At 40.5% G+C, this 16,977-nt stretch overlaps 1 protein-coding gene and 1 long non-coding RNA gene across 3 annotated transcripts in view; one reads left to right on the top strand and one right to left on the bottom strand.

The window, feature by feature from the left end:
- The window catches only part of LOC140410553 (rho-associated protein kinase 2-like), a 374,766-nt gene that overhangs the window by 221,008 nt on the left and 136,781 nt on the right, over positions 1-16,977 (top strand). The window contains exons 9-12 of the mRNA XM_072498789.1: positions 1,226-1,385; positions 5,203-5,266; positions 7,306-7,398; positions 9,950-9,988. Coding sequence (XP_072354890.1) covers positions 1,226-1,385; positions 5,203-5,266; positions 7,306-7,398; positions 9,950-9,988 — 356 coding nt within the window. The remainder of the gene's footprint in view (positions 1-1,225; positions 1,386-5,202; positions 5,267-7,305; positions 7,399-9,949; positions 9,989-16,977) is intronic.
- Positions 1,455-16,074, bottom strand: LOC140410554 (uncharacterized). 2 transcript variants are annotated; one of them, XR_011940683.1, is made up of 4 exons: positions 15,902-16,074; positions 13,608-13,663; positions 5,823-5,948; positions 1,455-1,585 (listed from the first exon to the last, which is right to left on the bottom strand). It is a non-coding gene; the product is annotated as an uncharacterized lncRNA (long non-coding RNA). The 2 variants fall into 2 exon arrangements; XR_011940684.1 differs by having other exon boundaries at positions 15,945-16,074.

Genomic DNA, 16,977 nt, shown 5'->3' with positions numbered 1-16,977 from the left:
GTACACAATACTCCAGATGTGGTCTCATCAATGCACTGTACAACTGGGCATAACCTCCCTAATTTTGTCATCAATTCTCCTCACAATAAATTATGATATTCTGTTAGTTTTCCTAATTATTTGCAGTACCTATATATCATCCTTTTGTAATTCGTGCATTAGAGCACCCAGATCCCTCTGCACCTCCAAGCTCTGCAATCTCTGACCATTTAGCTTATTGTTTATTCATCCTGAGAAATGGACAGTTTCACATTCGCCCACATTATACTCCATTTGCCAGAGAGTTTCCTGATTTTTGTCTCAATTTTTGACTAAAGGAGTTACATTCCTTCAGATACCAGGTAGGCCATTTAGGACTGAGATGAGGAGAAGCAAAATCATGAGGTGGATTCACAGAGTTGGTTTGGAGAAACTGTTCCCGTTTGTAAAATGATCAAGCACAAGTAGGCATAAATTTAAAGTGATAAGCAAAAGATTCCAATTTGATATGAGATTTTCCACCTGGAAATGTGGATACAAGTTCAATCAAGGCATTCAAGAGGGCATTGGATGATTATTTGATGGAAACAAATGTGGATACAAGTTCAATCAAGGCATTCAAGAGGGCATTGGATGATTATTTGATAGAAACAATGTGTAGGGGTACATTGAAAAGGATGGCTAATGGCATTAAGGCTCGTTTGGAGAGTCGGTGCAGACATGATGGACCAATTGGCCTCCTTCTGTGCCATAAGAATTCTGTGATTCTGCGAACTTCTTTACTCAGAAGATAGTGAGCATGTGGAGTTTTCTACCACAGAAAGTTTTGGAGGCCAAGTCACTGAATATATTTATGAAGGAAATAGATTTCTGAACTCTAAAAGCATCAAGAGGTATGGGGTGAGCATGGGAGTATTGCATTGCGATGGAGGATTGGCCATGATCATATTAAATGGTGGAGCAGACTCGAAGGGCCAAATGACCTACTCCTCCAATTTTCTATGTCTATGCTTCGATGCTCAAAGTGCTACACCAATTAGCATATTCCACAATTACTGTAAAACATGTCGTATTAAATGTAAATGCTTTACATCTAACAGATTTCAGGTATTGCTGTAAAATACCATCCTTTAGTTTATATGGCTGTCCTATAACTTATGAGGAATATAATACTCCTGCATCTGATATAGTGGGAAAAACGAAGCGATAAATACTTCTTATTTTTCTTCTATTTTGTAACACACAGCTGCTGCCCCTGTTGTGCCTGAATTGAGCAGTGACATAGATACGAGTAACTTTGATGAGATTGAAGACGATAAAGGAGAAGTGGAAACATTTCCAACCCCAAAAGCCTTTGCTGGGAACCAATTACCTTTTGTAGGATTCACTTATTTCCGAGACAGTCAGTGAGTATTTCTTTTAGACTTGCGCCTTAAATGAAATACAGATTTCATTGTGTTTTTTTTTTATTACATTGTTTTTCTTTACCTTCAGTAAGTTGAATTAACATTTATAATTTCCTTGGTAAAACTCTTGCTGAGAGTTAAAAAATCCATCGGTAGTTTGTGTTCCTGTGGCAGCATCTTCATTGTAGAATTCAAATTTTCTAAACAAAACATAATAAAAAGTGTATTTAAAGCAATTAGAAATAAACTGAATTCCTTTGCACATGGTATACTTCCTTGCAAATGTTGCAGTGTACTGTTGGGATGCATTTCCTTCAGGTAAATTTTCTCTCTTGCCTCTGATTTCCCCCTTGTTGAGATTCTGTGGATGAAATTGGAAAGCTACCGAAAACAGGCACAATTACAGCAATTCCCAATTAACCCATGATGGTCATTGCCGTGGTAGCATGCCAACTTACCTTGTTCAATGGGGAACCAGAATCTTTTCTTTCCAGCGCTAGTTAAAGCTAGCCTGCCCTAATAAAAACCAGCCTGCACCTCTAAATGGGAGAGTGTGCTGTGGTTGAAACAGGCTGGTAATCATGCAGGAAATGAATTCAACCTAGGAAACCTGGCATAATGTTGGAGAATTGGGATTTCAAGGACACTACACTGGAGACCTTGGTGGAAAGTAAGAGAGATACACTGTATTTGCAGGATTGGGAGCTCCTCCAGATATGTGCTTTCCCCCCAAAGATTTTCCCCCCAATTAAGGGGCAGTTTAAGGTGGCCAATCCACCTACCCTGCACATCTTTGGGTTGTGGGGGTGAGACCAACACAGACACGGGGAGAATGTGCAAACTCCACACGGACAGTGACCCGGGGCCGGGATCGAACCCAGGTCCTCGGCGCCTTGAGGCAGCAGTGCTAGCCACTGTCATGTGCTCTCATGTGTGCTTATAACTCAGTCGGAGCAGATATCTGTGGAGATCAATGCTAGGAGGTTCAACCCATGAGGACCTGGGTGCAGTGCTGCAGGATGTTCAGTGACCTCACATATGGCTGACGTATAATGCCCACAAAGTGAATGTGTGTCCTGTCGATGCGCTTTGAGGAAGCCTGTAATCCTAACGATTGTTATGTGCTTGTTCCACTTGCTTGTCTCTGGAAATTTTTGTCTCATTTGAATACAGTGTTTCAGTGACCTCCTTCATAATGGTTGACAAACTGTAAGATGCTGCATGTTTCTGCAGCCGGGAGGAACCGTGTGCGTATTGGTAGGTTCATTGCCATGCTTATCTTCTCAGCCAATGGTCATGCAGCCCTTGCCCTCCCAACCCCTTCCAGCAGCTTGCTGTGTCCTGCCCTGTGCGGCCCATGTTCATTCTCCACGTTGTGCTGTATCCCAAGAAGTCGAATTATTAGTGCACCCATGTCTGGGAGCAGCTGGTTTATGTGGAAGCCTCGAAGTGAGCAAATGTTTTTCACTTGTCATGCTGCTCCCTGTAAATGCTTTCAAATTAAACAACAATAGGAAGCATTTAATACTTTAACCAGAACAATGGCCTGAAGAAATTAACCTGTAATCAGACTTGACATATTTAAATAGCACTAGTGGAAGAATCCTTTCTGTTGTGCAAGGCTAAGTGTATTAGCTGAAGTGTTGAATTGAGTGCTGGTGTTATATCGGCATCCTATCAATATGGCATCAGGTGGAATTTGCCACCCAAGTACATGCGCATGCTTTGGACACTTTCTATGAGGTCCTCATTGTTCAAAAAATGGGACTTTGCCAATCCAAATTTCTTGTCCATAGAATCATGGTGCAGAGGAGCAGACCATTATTTTTGAGTTACCCAGTGAGTCCCACACCCCTGCTCTTTCTGCCTAGGCCTGCATGTATTTTTCTTTTGATCTGATATATCCAATTCCCTTATAAATTAAATTAATCTGCTTTCCCCATCATTTCAATATCAGTCACCAGAATTCACCAAGTGTTCATTTTGAGGTGTTTAGAATGAACTTTGGCAGTCCATTTTTTCTGCAGTGACAATACACTGCTATCAGGTGCATTGTATAGCAATTTACATACAATAATTATCTCCACACCGATCTCTGTTCTCGCTCTCTTCTCTCCCTCTCCCCCTCCCCAAACCCCCAAGCCACGTACTATGCCAGGCAGATTATAGTACATTTACCACTTCCCCAACTCCGCTCTTGTCACTCAGAATAAATGAAATTTGCAAAAGATGAAGCTGAAGCATTTGCAAACATCTTCAGCCAGAAGTGTCAGGTCAATGATCCATCTCTACCTCCCACTTGGGTCCCCAATATCGCAAATGCCAGTTTTCAGCCACATTTTTGCTCTTCATTAGATGTCAAGAAACAGCTGCGTGCACTGGATGCAACAAAGGCTGTGGCTCTGAAAGAATCCTGACTGCTTAGCAGAAGCCTTGTGCTCTGGAACTGCACTGGCACCTTCCAGATAAATTGGAAAAATGCCTTGGTATGTCTTGTCTACAAAATGAGGACACATCCAATCCAGTCACGTGCAACCGCATCAGCAAAGCAAGGGAAGATGTTATTGACTGTGCTATCAAGTTGCACTAGCTCAGCAAAATAACCTGCTAACCAATGCACAGCTTGCATTCTGCCAGGACTGCTTGGCTCCAGATTTCATCATAGCCTAGGTCCAGATGAATACAAAAGAGCTTTATTGCACTGGTGAGGTGACAGAGACTGCCCTGGACCTTAAGATCGCATTTGATATGGTCACATCAAGAACTCCGAGTAAAATTGAAGTCAGTGGGAATCAGGGAAAACTTTCTACTGGTTGGAGTTGTATCAAACACAAAAGAAGATAGTGTTGTTGAAAGCCACCAGGATATTATCTCGACCCCAGGATATTGCTGCAGGAGTTACTCAATCTCTTAGGGCCACCAACTCCAGCTGCTTCTTCAAGGACCAGTGACCAATCATAAATTACCTCTAGCATAAAGTCAAATATGATGATGTTTTTTGATGATTGCAATATTCAATTCCATTTGAAACTATTCCAATAATGGAGCAGTCTGTTCTTGCTTGCTGCAAGACCCAGCATTCACGTTGAACTGACAAGTCACACGTAGCTGGCGTGGCATGCAATGCCAGGAAATGATCATCTCAGACAGAAGAGCATTTAATCACCTCCTCTTGACATCAATGGCATTATTATAGCCAATTTCCCCAACCTCAATATCCTTGGATAACTGTTGACCAGAGATTCGCGAGAGCAATTGGGGATGGATGATAAATGTTGGCCTTGCTCGCAATGCCTACGTTTTTTGATTGAATATTTTTTCAAAACCTTCTTTTCTAATAAAATTATTTTCTAATATGATTCAGCTTGATAAGGTTGCTGAGCCATGGCAGATCAAGATAGCGTTAACTAAAAACAAGAGTGCATTGGAATGACTAGGGCAGCACGGTAGCACAGTGGTTAGCACTGTTGCTTCACAGCTCCAGGGTCCCAGGTTCGATTCCCAGCTTGGGTCACTGTCTGCAGAGTCTGCACGTTCTCCTGTGTTTCCTCCTTGTGCTCCGGTTTCCTCCCACAGTCCAAAGATGTGCAGGTTTGGTGAATTGGCTGTGCTAAATTGCACTTAGTGTCCAAAGAAGGTTAGGTGGAGTTACGGAGATAGGGTGGAGGTGTGGGCTTAGGTGGATGCGCTTTCCAAGCGCCAGTGCAGACCCGATGAGCCGAATGGCCTCCTTCTGCACTGTAAATTCTATGATTCTATTCTATGACTTCAGAAATTGTCAAATGGTGAACAGAAGAGTTGTGTTTTATCCCGACAGGTTGCTAAGTGACTCGCCTGCGTCTTATAAGGAGAACGCGCCCAGTTTACCCAGTAAAATTGAGGTGGGTGCAAATGTGGTTTATAACAATCATGTAAAATATTGCTAGCTGTTTTTTATTCAGATATTAATATGAGTTAACATGTGTTCTATTTAAACCTAGTTTATTTGGTACAACTTAAATTGTAGTTAGTAAAATTACTTTTAAGTCCTTTTCCTGGCAGCAATTAGAAATGGGGCTGCAAAGTATTTTAAATGAACATTATACAATGGTTATGTAACCAAGTATGAAGGAAAGTGCTCGATGAAATATAAAGTTACATCAACAAAAATCTACCGTCTCCAATATACTAATTAGTACTCTTGTTCAGTTCACATTGGATTGAAATTAACTACCGGGGACAAAGGTGGTAAAGTATGGTTGGTTATGTCTTTAGGCTTGCGTGAATACTGATTGATAGTATTGAAATAATCTTATAAATGGTAGGAGTCAGTTGCTACAGGAAACCGTATAAGAACCAGTGAACATTTTTCTTTAGGACGATGAAAGAACCAGTTTATTTCTGATGGGATTATTGATTGTGTGAACATCAATGCCCATCTCCCCAGGAAGAACCTACCACAGCATGCATTTACTGACTCCAGTCTTCAAGAATTATGTAATTCAAATTCAGCTTTCCATACTATTTACTCGTAACTCTTCCAAGCCAGTTGTTCTACTGATGCCATCAACACGTGCTGTTTTCCTGTAAAAAAAAAGGCGAAATTTTACAATAGCAGAAATAGTAAAAGACAATGGTGAAAATTGACGGCACTTTTTCTTGACCTTTATTTGAAAGTGTTTACTTGGTTCCATTAGTATTGGACCACTGTCAGTGTTCTTTTTTGAGTCTTAAGCATTGAATATTGGTAGGTATCAGACAGCAAAGGCAGGAGTTAGGGAAGGGTGCGATGCTTGTGGATCGCTATTCAGGCCTGTCCTTTCACCTGACGCTCGCATTAACACTTCAAGTGAGGGTCCTTGGATGGTAGTTTCAGGGGAAACCATGGCACATTCCTTCTAACCCTGGTACAGTTAGACCAACTGTCATGACTCTAACCTTAACAAAGACCAGGGTTGAACCTGGAACCTGCTTTGTGAATCTTAGATGTTCACCAGATAACTTTTTAGGAAAGTTATCTGAATTGAATCTTTTAAAAATTGTAAATACAAATGTTGAAAATATATATTTTCATTTAGCAGTAAATATTCAGTTTGTACATAATTTGTGGGGGTCAACATTAGGATTAAGTATGGCTTGCAGGGTTTTTTCTTTTTTTGTTCGAATATTAATCTGAACAATAACAAAATTATTTATAATGTAGAGTTTTGAAGCAATCTGTGCTATCCAAATAAATTTACCTATTTAAACTGACATTACTTACATTGAAAATAACTTATTTGAGTTAATTTTGCTGTGTTTAAAAGTTATGTTGCTCCAGATGAACATTGTAATTTTGTTTTAATAAACAATAAATGAATGCAACTTGATTTACATGAAACAGTTTATGGTAGTGTGAAAAATTACAAGTGTTTATAAATTGCGTATGTTGAGCTTGCTGGTGTTAATTTTCCATTAACCATTAATTTTTAGTAAATACTTTTTGCATCACAACAATTTTAAGTTCAACTAAATAAAGAGAAAACATTTATTTTATTCTTCCTCATTCATGTAGCATGTTTATGTAATGTAGAAAAAAAAACTCTGCAGCGTGACTTTGTGCAGAATAATGTACTGCAGATAAATTGTTTATAATTGATATAGATGATGGCATAAAGTGCTGCCGTTAAAAATTACAATGCATTCCAGGTGTGGATAATGTGATTTTAATGAGATTCAACAAAAGAAATATGGTGTTAAGAAATTATCTGCAAATGGACCATTGTTTAAATCATTTCTACTTAGTGTGTCCTCTTTTTCCATTACATGCAGGATAGTTTAGAGGTAGGTTGTCTTTATCTCTTGTAAAACATTTCTGAAAATCATTTGTGTGTAAGCTTATTAGAATGTTGTGTCTATATGCGCATATTATTACTAATATTTCTTTTATTTTTCATTGCAGTCTGCAAAACTACAGAAAAAGTTACATCAGTTTGAAGAACAATTGCACAATGAAATGCAAGCCAAAGATGAAATGGAACAAAAGTATAGGTATGTGGCAATAAGGGCAATGTTCCTATCACCGTTCGAACTTGTTTGAATCCAGCCTACACTGAAGGATTGAAAGTCATCACTGTTTTGACTGTTAAAATGATTTTTTTAAGCATCACCACCAGTATTTGCATGAAAGATAATTAGAATGGAAGCTAGTATAGTTCACATTGCTGCAGTAAGTATTGCAATTCTGAGGCTAAAGTCCTCATTTGGTCATTGGAGAGACAATCTCTAAATCCATCAATCTCCACTATTGTTTGAGACTGGAATATGTGTGCATCGAGAACTGAATCTCCAAATAGTAAATGACTGAATGTACCAATGCTGATATTCATCATCTTGATGAACACAATTTACACACACAAATCAGTAACTAATTACAATTTCATTTTGGAAGGCATTATGCAATTAACCCATGCAAAAATATTGAAAGAAATTCTGTCACTTTTAGAAAATTGCTTCCACATGTATGGCGACTATCCAATTGATCTCTTTTTTTTTTTTGAAATGGCGACGAGAGCATTGCTGATCCAAATACTGTGGAATTCATTGCGCCCCTTGAAATAATGCCAAGGGACCTTTTACACCAAGCTGAACAAGCATAGGAGTCTTTAGCTTAATGTCTTATCGAGGTTCACTGCCTTTGACAATGCAGCTTCTCCTCAGTACTGCACTGAAGCAACCAGGCTAGTTTTAGTTTTCAAGTTCGAGATCAACCCACATCCTTCCTACTTAAATGGGATTGTTCTCAATGGAATTAAACTGTTCCCTCAATGGAATGCCATACACTAACAGATTAAATTCAAATTGTTTATACACTTTTTAATGAAAACAAATTGATAGTGGCATAAAATTGGTGACGGCCAGGGAATTTAGTTTAAAAATTGGCAAGTCATGTTGCAGCTTTATAGAACCTTAGTTAGGCCACACTTGGAATATAATGTTCAATTTTGGTTGTCGCACAACCAGAAGAATGTGGAGGCTTTGAAGAGCGTTAAGAAAAGATTTACCAGGATGTTGCCTAGTATGGACGGCATTAGCTATGATAAGAGTTGGAAAAACTTGGTTTGTTCTCACTGGAATGATGGAGGTTGAGGGGCGACTTGATAGAAATCTACAAGATTATGAGGGGCTTGGACAGAGTGAATAGTCAGAAGCTTTTTCCCAGGGTGAAGAGTCAATTACTAGGGGGCATGGATTTAAGGGGCAAGGTTTAAAGGAGATGTACGAGGCAAGCGTTTTACACAGAGGATGGTGGGTGCTTGGAACTTGCTGCCAGGAAGGTAAAGGAAGCAGATACGATGGTGACTTTTAACTGGCGTCTTGACAAATACATGAATAGGATGGGAATAGAGGGATATGGTCCCTGGAAGGGTAGGGGGTTTTAGTTCAGATGGACAACATGGTCGATACAGACTTGGTGGACTGAAGGGCCTGTTCCTGTGCTATAATTTTCTTTGTTCTTTAAATACAGAAATATTTGCTTGTAACTAATCGTCATCGCTCCAGACCACCATAGGCTTCTTTCCCCCTTGAGGGCGAGAGCTGAGTGATGGTGATTTAACATGAGGATCACCACACCTCAGGCAAAGGGCAAGGTTGAGCAGGCTGGCCTTCATGAATAACCTCAGCTGTTACAGGAATTGAACTTGTGCTTAATTGTAACTAAACTAAGCACAAATCACAGTTGTTTTAAATTTGGTCTTGGTTCCATTTTGGGGGGGGGGGGGGGGGGGGGGGGGGGGGGGAAAGAACAAAGCCTTGTTTTACATTTCCTCTCCTCTTGGTTTCATTGTTTTTACCCTAAAATTCTCTCTGCTAGTGTAACCATTTTGAAAATTCTCCAATCACTCAATTTTGAAAGAAACTTGAAAATGAGAACACGCAGTCAACACAAATGTCTTTGATGTCCAGGCTTCTACCAATATTGAGTTAGGAACACTTGGAGGTGAATAATAACAATTTTGATGGGAAGAGGGAAGTGATCTTGGCGGGACACTTGCACTGAACTTCATGTTGGCGCAAAGACACTTGATATAGTGCAAAGTGGAGTGACAATCTATTTATATAGTTGCCATGTGTTATTTTGGCTTGGTGCCACATGACATGTAATTACAATGTAGAGTCAAATATGGTTTATGAAGTTTTGAAAGGACCCTTTTGAACTTCTGGCCTTCAGTTGAATCTAACTGACTTCAGTTTAATGACATCAGGATTTTACCCTTTCTGTTGTTTAAATATTCAAATTTCTAACTATTGGCATTCATGAAAACAGAGCTCCCTTTTAAACAACATAACTGAAGCTTCAGCAAGGGGAAGCAACATTTTTCTTAGCTATGATTTGAACTGTAGCTGTTTGTGAAGCTAAAGTGTAAATGCACTCTTCGTTGCATTGGTACAATGCATGCACTTGAAAGTTTAAAGGCCTATTGTTTCTGAGAAACATCCTGCTGAAGGTAACTAGAAAAATGGAGTTGACATTTTCTGTTCTGCATTAAGCATCCTTACAGGCCTTGATATTTATCTATACTTTTGATTTGTAGAACAACAAGTGGTCGTCTGAAAAAATATCCAAAGATTTGGAAGATGAGGTACAGTACAGCCTACTTTTTCTATTCTGGTCCAGGTGCATTTTAATTTTAGTGTCTCAATTTAAATAAATTAGATTCAGTTATAGAAACAATGTTTGCAATTTGAAAGTTGTACATTCTCTTTGCTTGCCTCTTCCATTTCTGATATTTTGTTGGCATCAAGGGCAGTGTAAAGTACAAATGTAGTAATCAAATATAGTAATAATCCACTCTCCAAGGAAGCGGATGATGTGAAGGTTATGGAAAGTTATGGACAAGGTAGGAATAGATAGCAAAGATATGCTAAAAAGATGAGTAACTTAAAGTCAGTATGCCACCTGATCCAGATGGAATGCAACCTAGATTCCTCCAAGGAGCAAAGATATTGCTTGCAATCTTTCATTCCTCAGTAGATACAGGAATAGTGCCGGAGGACTGAAGGATTGCTAGTGTTGCACCCCCATTCAAGAAGGTGGAGAGGTATAAACTAGGTGCTGCAACTAGGACTAGCATCCTCTATCAAGAATAGTTATTACTAACCATACCATTTTCAGGACCAAAATCAAATTTAATTTGGAATAGCACGGGTTAATAAAGAGGCAGCATATTTCTTTTGAGGCTGATGAACTTGATTGAATTCTGAGTTGAGGTAACAAGAGGTCAATCAAAATACTGCAGTAGATGTTGTACATAGGACTTTTGGAAGATATTCAATAAAGTGCCACAAAGGAGACTGATTGAGAAGATGAAAATCCATGCATTAAGGGGAAAGTGATAATAAGGATATAAAATTGGCTTGGTGATCATAAAAGGGTGGTGGCGTTGGATGGATGTTTTTCAGACTGGAAGATAGTTTACAGTGGTGGTTCACAAAACTCCATTTTGGGTTCATTGTTTTTTCAATTTTTACAAATAACCTAGACATGGGGACAGCATTATATTATAGATGATACAAAAGTTGACAATGTGGTAGAGTACTTTGGGTGAACAAAATGGAAAAACAGTGTACTATAAATGGCATGACCTTGAAAACTGACTCAGCAGAAAAATCTTGGTGTCTATACAGAAGATCTGCAAAGGTGGCACGTAATGTTGTAAAGGTAGTTTAAAAAGCATATGGGTAACTTGGATTTATAAATAGACGAGTAAATATAAAAGCAAAACGATTATGCTACAACTTTTATAAATCACTGGTTAGGCAATAGCTTGAGTATTGTGGACAATTCTGGCCCTACACTCAGAAAAGATGTGAAACTCTTGGAAATAGTACAGAGGAGGTTTACCAGGATGTTGCCAAGGATGAGTGGTTATGAGGAGAGAGCGAAAATATTTGTCTTGGAACCAAGAAGATTAAAAGGTGACCAAATAAAGGTTTTCAAGATGATGAGTGACTTTGTGCAATCGATAGGGAAAAAACTGTTCCCTTTGGTGAATGTGTCGATAACCAGAGGTCATAGATTGATAACCATTGGTTACAAATCCAGAGGGCAGCTGAAGAGAATTATTCAAAACTTAGGTCACAAAATCTGGAATGTTGTACATGTAAACATGGTGGTAGGTGTTTCCATAAACACATTTAAAATAAATAAAGATAAACGACTTTTTGCAGAGACATAGTTGCATGGTGGACAAGGTTGGGAAATGAGCTTTCCTGGTTACACAACACTTCAAAAAGACAGATAGAATGGAAAAAGAAGAGGGATAATCTGGATAATAAACAATGACATAAGGACATCCTTGAGAAAGAAAGGGCGACACGGTGGCGCAGTAGTTAGCACTGCTGCCTCACAGCGCCCAGGGTTCGATCCTGGGTCACTATCGCGTGCAGTTTGCACATTCTCCCCGTGACTGCGTGTGTCTCCCCCACAACCCAAAGATGTGCAGGGTAGATGAATTGGTCACGCTAAATTGCCCCTTAATTGGAAAAAATAAGAACAGTTGGAAAGAAGCTTGACTTTGAGAAAGAAACGTTTTCTCACAGCAAGTCGTTAAGGTCTGAATGTATTGCCTGAAAGTGTGGAGGAGAAGGTTTCAATCGAGGATTAGATAATTAGACTTATTTGAAAAGGAAGAATATGAGGTGTTATGGGGATAAGGTGGGAGAATGGCACTTAAGTAACTTATTTTTTATTCATTCAAGGGATGTGGGCTTCGCTGGCTATGCCAGCATTTATTGCAACTGAAGCAGCAATTTACTTGTACTTTTACCAAGTTAGTGTACTGTATTTGCTGCTCATGATGTGGTTTCCTTCAAGCGCAAACTGGGTGACTGCTCTGTGGAACACCTCCATTCAGCACGCAGGCATTGCCACATGCTTCCTGTCACTTGTCATTTCAACTCTCCACCTTCTCACACTCTGACCTTTTTGTCCTTGGCCTACTACATTGTTCCATCGAAGCTTGTGATGAATGGAGAATTTTAGGAATATTGGCTTCTAAATATTGGGACAAGTTAAGGGTTAAAAGCCTCTGGTTATAGTGTGGGATTACAGTGGTCATGTTTTTAAAAAGGACTTTGTCTTGCTTCTAGGAAATAGCAGGTGAAATTGACCAGAGGATGTGGTTTGACTGGGGAAGTCCCTGGGGGAGTTGATGTACTTTTGCAGCCTGCAGAGATCATTTGTTTTGGGACTTGGGGAGATGAGGTCATTGCTGGGGGGAACCCAGGGATGCAGAGAGGCAGTTTAATTTTGGAGAAGCTTTGGGACAGAAGAAATAAATTCCGATCTACAGGAAACTGCGGCAACAATTCTCACACAGTAGGATAGTTATAAAAGAGTAATAACATGTAAAGCAGAGGAGTCTTGTCTGGAGATCAGACAAGCTGAAACATGCCAGCTGAACCAGCGTTTTGAAGATATTCAGCCAGAGTCTGAAGGGGTTCTAGTAGTAACGAAATCTGTTTTATAAAGCAACTTTACTCTATGCTATGCTAATTTTAAGATAGATTGAGAGCTGTATTTTTATTATTGTTTAATGGGGAATTGAGTAGTAATGTTAAGTGGAATTCTAACTATTTATTCATGGAATTCCACCCATTAGAATTTTTTTAGTGATCTTTACATCCCTCATCATCATTTCTAACAAGCGGCATGCTGCTCCTGTCTGTGTGCCACCTCCGTCTCTCCTCCCCCCCCCCCCCCCCCCCCCTCCCGCCCCACGCAGGCGCTCCAATATGTTTTGCTGTTTTGAAGCTGCTGTTGAGTGGCTGGAACTAAACAAACTGAAGGCATGGAAGAGGGAAACCCCCTCCCCCACCACCAGTGACATGTGATCTAGTAGCTCCTGGACAGACCATTGAAAATAACCATAACAGCTTGAGCTGCCTTTGCCTTTGGTCAAAAGCAAAACTCGAGAGTAACATTGCGGGAGGGAGATAGACAGACTGATAATGATGTTAATGACCCAATGCCTAATCAATGTTTCTTTTAAACCTTTTTTTGTTTTCTATAAATATTTCAGAGTTTTTGTGTCGGTTGACATTTCAATCTATCACAGCCCACTTCAGTCTTTACTTTGAGCCATGTGCTCTGTGACAGATGTTCTGACCAGCCAATGGGAGATGGTACTCTGGTGACATTTGAAACACTGGTTGTGGGGGAATATCTGACTGTTAATTGGGGCCAGGCTTCAGACTCACCACATCAGCTATTTTTAAACTGGAGCCAGTCACTCCCAGTCTTCTAGGAGGGCTGCCTGCAATGACAAAAGAACAAAAACGATTACTCTTCCATCACAAAATTGGTTGGGGACCACTTGTATTTTAAGCTGTCTAATTTTAATTGTGTATGTAAAAAAGAAAATTGTGTTTTTTTAAATGCAACAGGTTAGATGTTAAAACCTCTGATGTTACCCAGTAGGATCTTTTGTCTTGGTTTCAGAAGGGCTAAGAAGTGACTGGTGCAAGCCATCTTTTTCCAAAATTGTGCAGTTAATTCAGTTCACGCATTGCTGTCAAGCTCAGCCTTTTCCCCCATGCTAATTGCCCATTAATAAAGGTGGTGTGAGTTACAATCGGGTTACATTGGAAAATGGTTTGTGAAGCACTACAATAATCCTTTGCTTATTTAACTTTCTCCAAATACAGTATTTCCAGGATGTCCCCATGCCACACGGAGGCACCGGGTGGAGAAGCTGATCTCCACTCCAGCAGAACCCGCGTGCGAGCAATCAGTGAGCGATGGTTAAAACATCTGCCCCAGCTCCCGCCTTCAACTCCGGCAGCTCTGACACCCCGAATATGTCTATGGGACCCGGCTCCAGCTCCTTTCTTAAGAATGCCATCATGGGGCTGAAGAACGATCCCTAAACGTTTGCTAGCTTAGGACATGCCCAGAACATATGTATATGATTTCCTGAGCCCCTCCCACACTGCCCTCAAAACACCGACTCATCCTTGCACTCGTTAAGTATGCCCTTGCACCACCTTCAGCTGTGTGAGCCCGAACCTTGCACTCGACGACGTGGCATTCACCCTCCGTAAGGTCTCACACCACACCACCTCCTCCATTTCACCTCAATCCCCTCCAGCGAGGCCCCATCCTCTGCCAGTACAGTGTGCCAAATATGGCAATAAACCAGTGTGCAGGGATCCCAGGATGTTTACCCACTGAGTCAGCGGTGACTCTGTTGACTGGATCATGTCCTTATGGATGATGGCTGCAAGGGCAGCATGGTGGCGCAGTGGGTTAGCCCTGATGCCTCACGGCACCGAGGTCCCAGGTTCGATGCCGGCTCTGGGTCACTATGTGTGGAGTTTGCACATTCTCCCCATGTCTGCGTGGGTTTCGTCCCCAAATCCAAAGATGTGCAGGCTAGGTGGATTGGCCACGCTAAATTGCCCCTTAATTGGAAAAAAATGAATTGGGTATTCTAAATTTATTTTAAAAATGGATGGTGGCTGCATTCCTAAAGACATGAGCTTGCCATCGGCACGAGGCATGCCTGTGTCACAGGATGGCTGCAAACAAGATCTCGAGTTGACTGGGATCAGAGTCGATCAAGAGAAGTCCTTCAGAGTGCCTGGAGACCAGCAGTCAGGAAAGCCTTGGAAAAGAAATAGCCAGATGGTAGAAGAGAGAGCCCACCAAAAAGGCCTTTGGCCAACATAATTTATCTATTCCAGCTGCAGAATCGTTTCTACAGCCACAACAGACAATGTTCAACCTAGAAGTGACAGAAGGGAAAACAACCCACTTGAAGTCTAATAATTCCACCCATTTGAAATGACGTATAACAATTTCTATTTCAAGTACTGATCATTTAGAAACACTATAATGACTGTTACAAACCTGGCCGAGTGAGCGGTCAGTTCCAGACCCATAGTCCCCGGAGTCCTAACATAAGTGAATTAACCAATAATTTGTGTTTTCCTGAGATCTTTAAGAGATTTATAAGTAAAACATTAACAAATTATTTATTTAAAACCAGTGTAAAAGATGAACATATAAAAGAAATGATGGAATGCTGAGCTACTAGTCTACCTACACTCAGAACCCCATCCCACCCTCCCCTCAGACACACACAAAACAGCCACACAGTGAAGAGATGGGCACAAGGTTTGGATAATGGGAACTGAAGGAAAGGTTTGAGATGAAACTCTGCTGCTGCAATTGTGGCCTATGTTGGCACCAAACTCCTCCAAATGCGACCTTCTGGGGAAATGGGTATATGCGAAAGTTTAACGTCAGTGCAATTCTGCCTTCTACCACCAGATGGAGTTTTACACAGGAGATTCAGGTCGGTGCAATTCTGACCCTCTCCCATCAGAGGGAGCCTCTGCCTCCCTGTAATGTTACTGGGCTTTAAATCTGGGAGTTTGCACTCTTTTTCTCGTCGTCAGGTTTCTGTGAGAAATCCTGTCTGTATTATAAAGATTGTTCGCCGATTGGGTTCTTCCCAGCCATTCAGATAGAGGGTTAAAGAATCACAGACCTGGTTGAGAAACTGCTAGCAATGTTCCATTCCAGAAGTTTACCTTCACAGTTCTGACTGCTGTGTGTCTTTTAGAGAGGAGTGCCTTCACAGATCTGACTTGCAGCCTTTTAAATCACCTGGCAGAGAGAGAGCTGCGTCCTAGCTAAATCTCTTGTTGGAACTGAAGACAAAAAGGAACTCTCCAGATGATCTGTCATTCTTCCGGAAGATTCTGAATAGCTCCACCAATCGCAAGCAACAACAGAAGACAGTTCAGAATTGCAGCCACATTGATTGGCTGCTTGCCAAGTCTATCAAGCTGACATCACAGAAAGGGAAGTTCTGGGCAAGTCCAGTGGTGGTTCAGGTTTCCCTAAAGTCTGTAGTTTAAGCTGAAATCGCAATGGGCCAGCAGCAAACCAGAAGACTGTAGATTGATGGCAGGCAGCAGGACAAGAATTCAAAGAAAACAGACAGTATCCAAACATTACATGATTTCTCATTGCAAAAATATTCATTCCTTTTTGTTTTCAGCCTCTGTCATCCATGGATTCTCCAATAATAGGGTGCCCAAAAGAGAAGATTAAGTAGGTGGCTACAACTAGCAGATAAACATAGGGCCAGATTATTTGACTTGCATTCATTCCAATGTTGTGGCATTAGCAAGGGAATGGAAGTTGACTGAGGTCGCACTCCTATTCAGGAAAAATATAAATGGGAGAAAATAGCTCAATGATTTAGAAAAGAAAATGCAGTTCACTTTGTATATATTGTCAGACTTTCTAAGTATATTCTTTCTGTCACATTAAGAATGTGCCATTTTCGAGAGAGGAGAATTTGTCAAATTTAGCAACTTGTTCTCTTTGCATAATTTAATATTTGTTTTATCACAGGTTCGATGGTTGCCTTGAAATATTCTAATAATAAATATAGACAACTATGATAAATAATTCTAAATAAAGTTGTTTGAAAATAGTCAAGGACAGTAGTGGGAACTTGTGCATGGAGTCAGAAGAAATAGGAGAGGCGTTGAATGAATACTTTTCTTCAGTGTTCACAAAGGAGTGGGGGGATGTTTTTGAGGATGAGTGTGT

This window comes from Scyliorhinus torazame, chromosome 4 (assembly GCF_047496885.1).
Source record: "Scyliorhinus torazame isolate Kashiwa2021f chromosome 4, sScyTor2.1, whole genome shotgun sequence".
In the NCBI taxonomy this organism is placed as follows: domain Eukaryota; kingdom Metazoa; phylum Chordata; class Chondrichthyes; order Carcharhiniformes; family Scyliorhinidae; genus Scyliorhinus; species Scyliorhinus torazame.
Note: the sequence above shows the minus strand (reverse complement) of the source record. Positions and strands in the feature narration are given on the sequence as shown.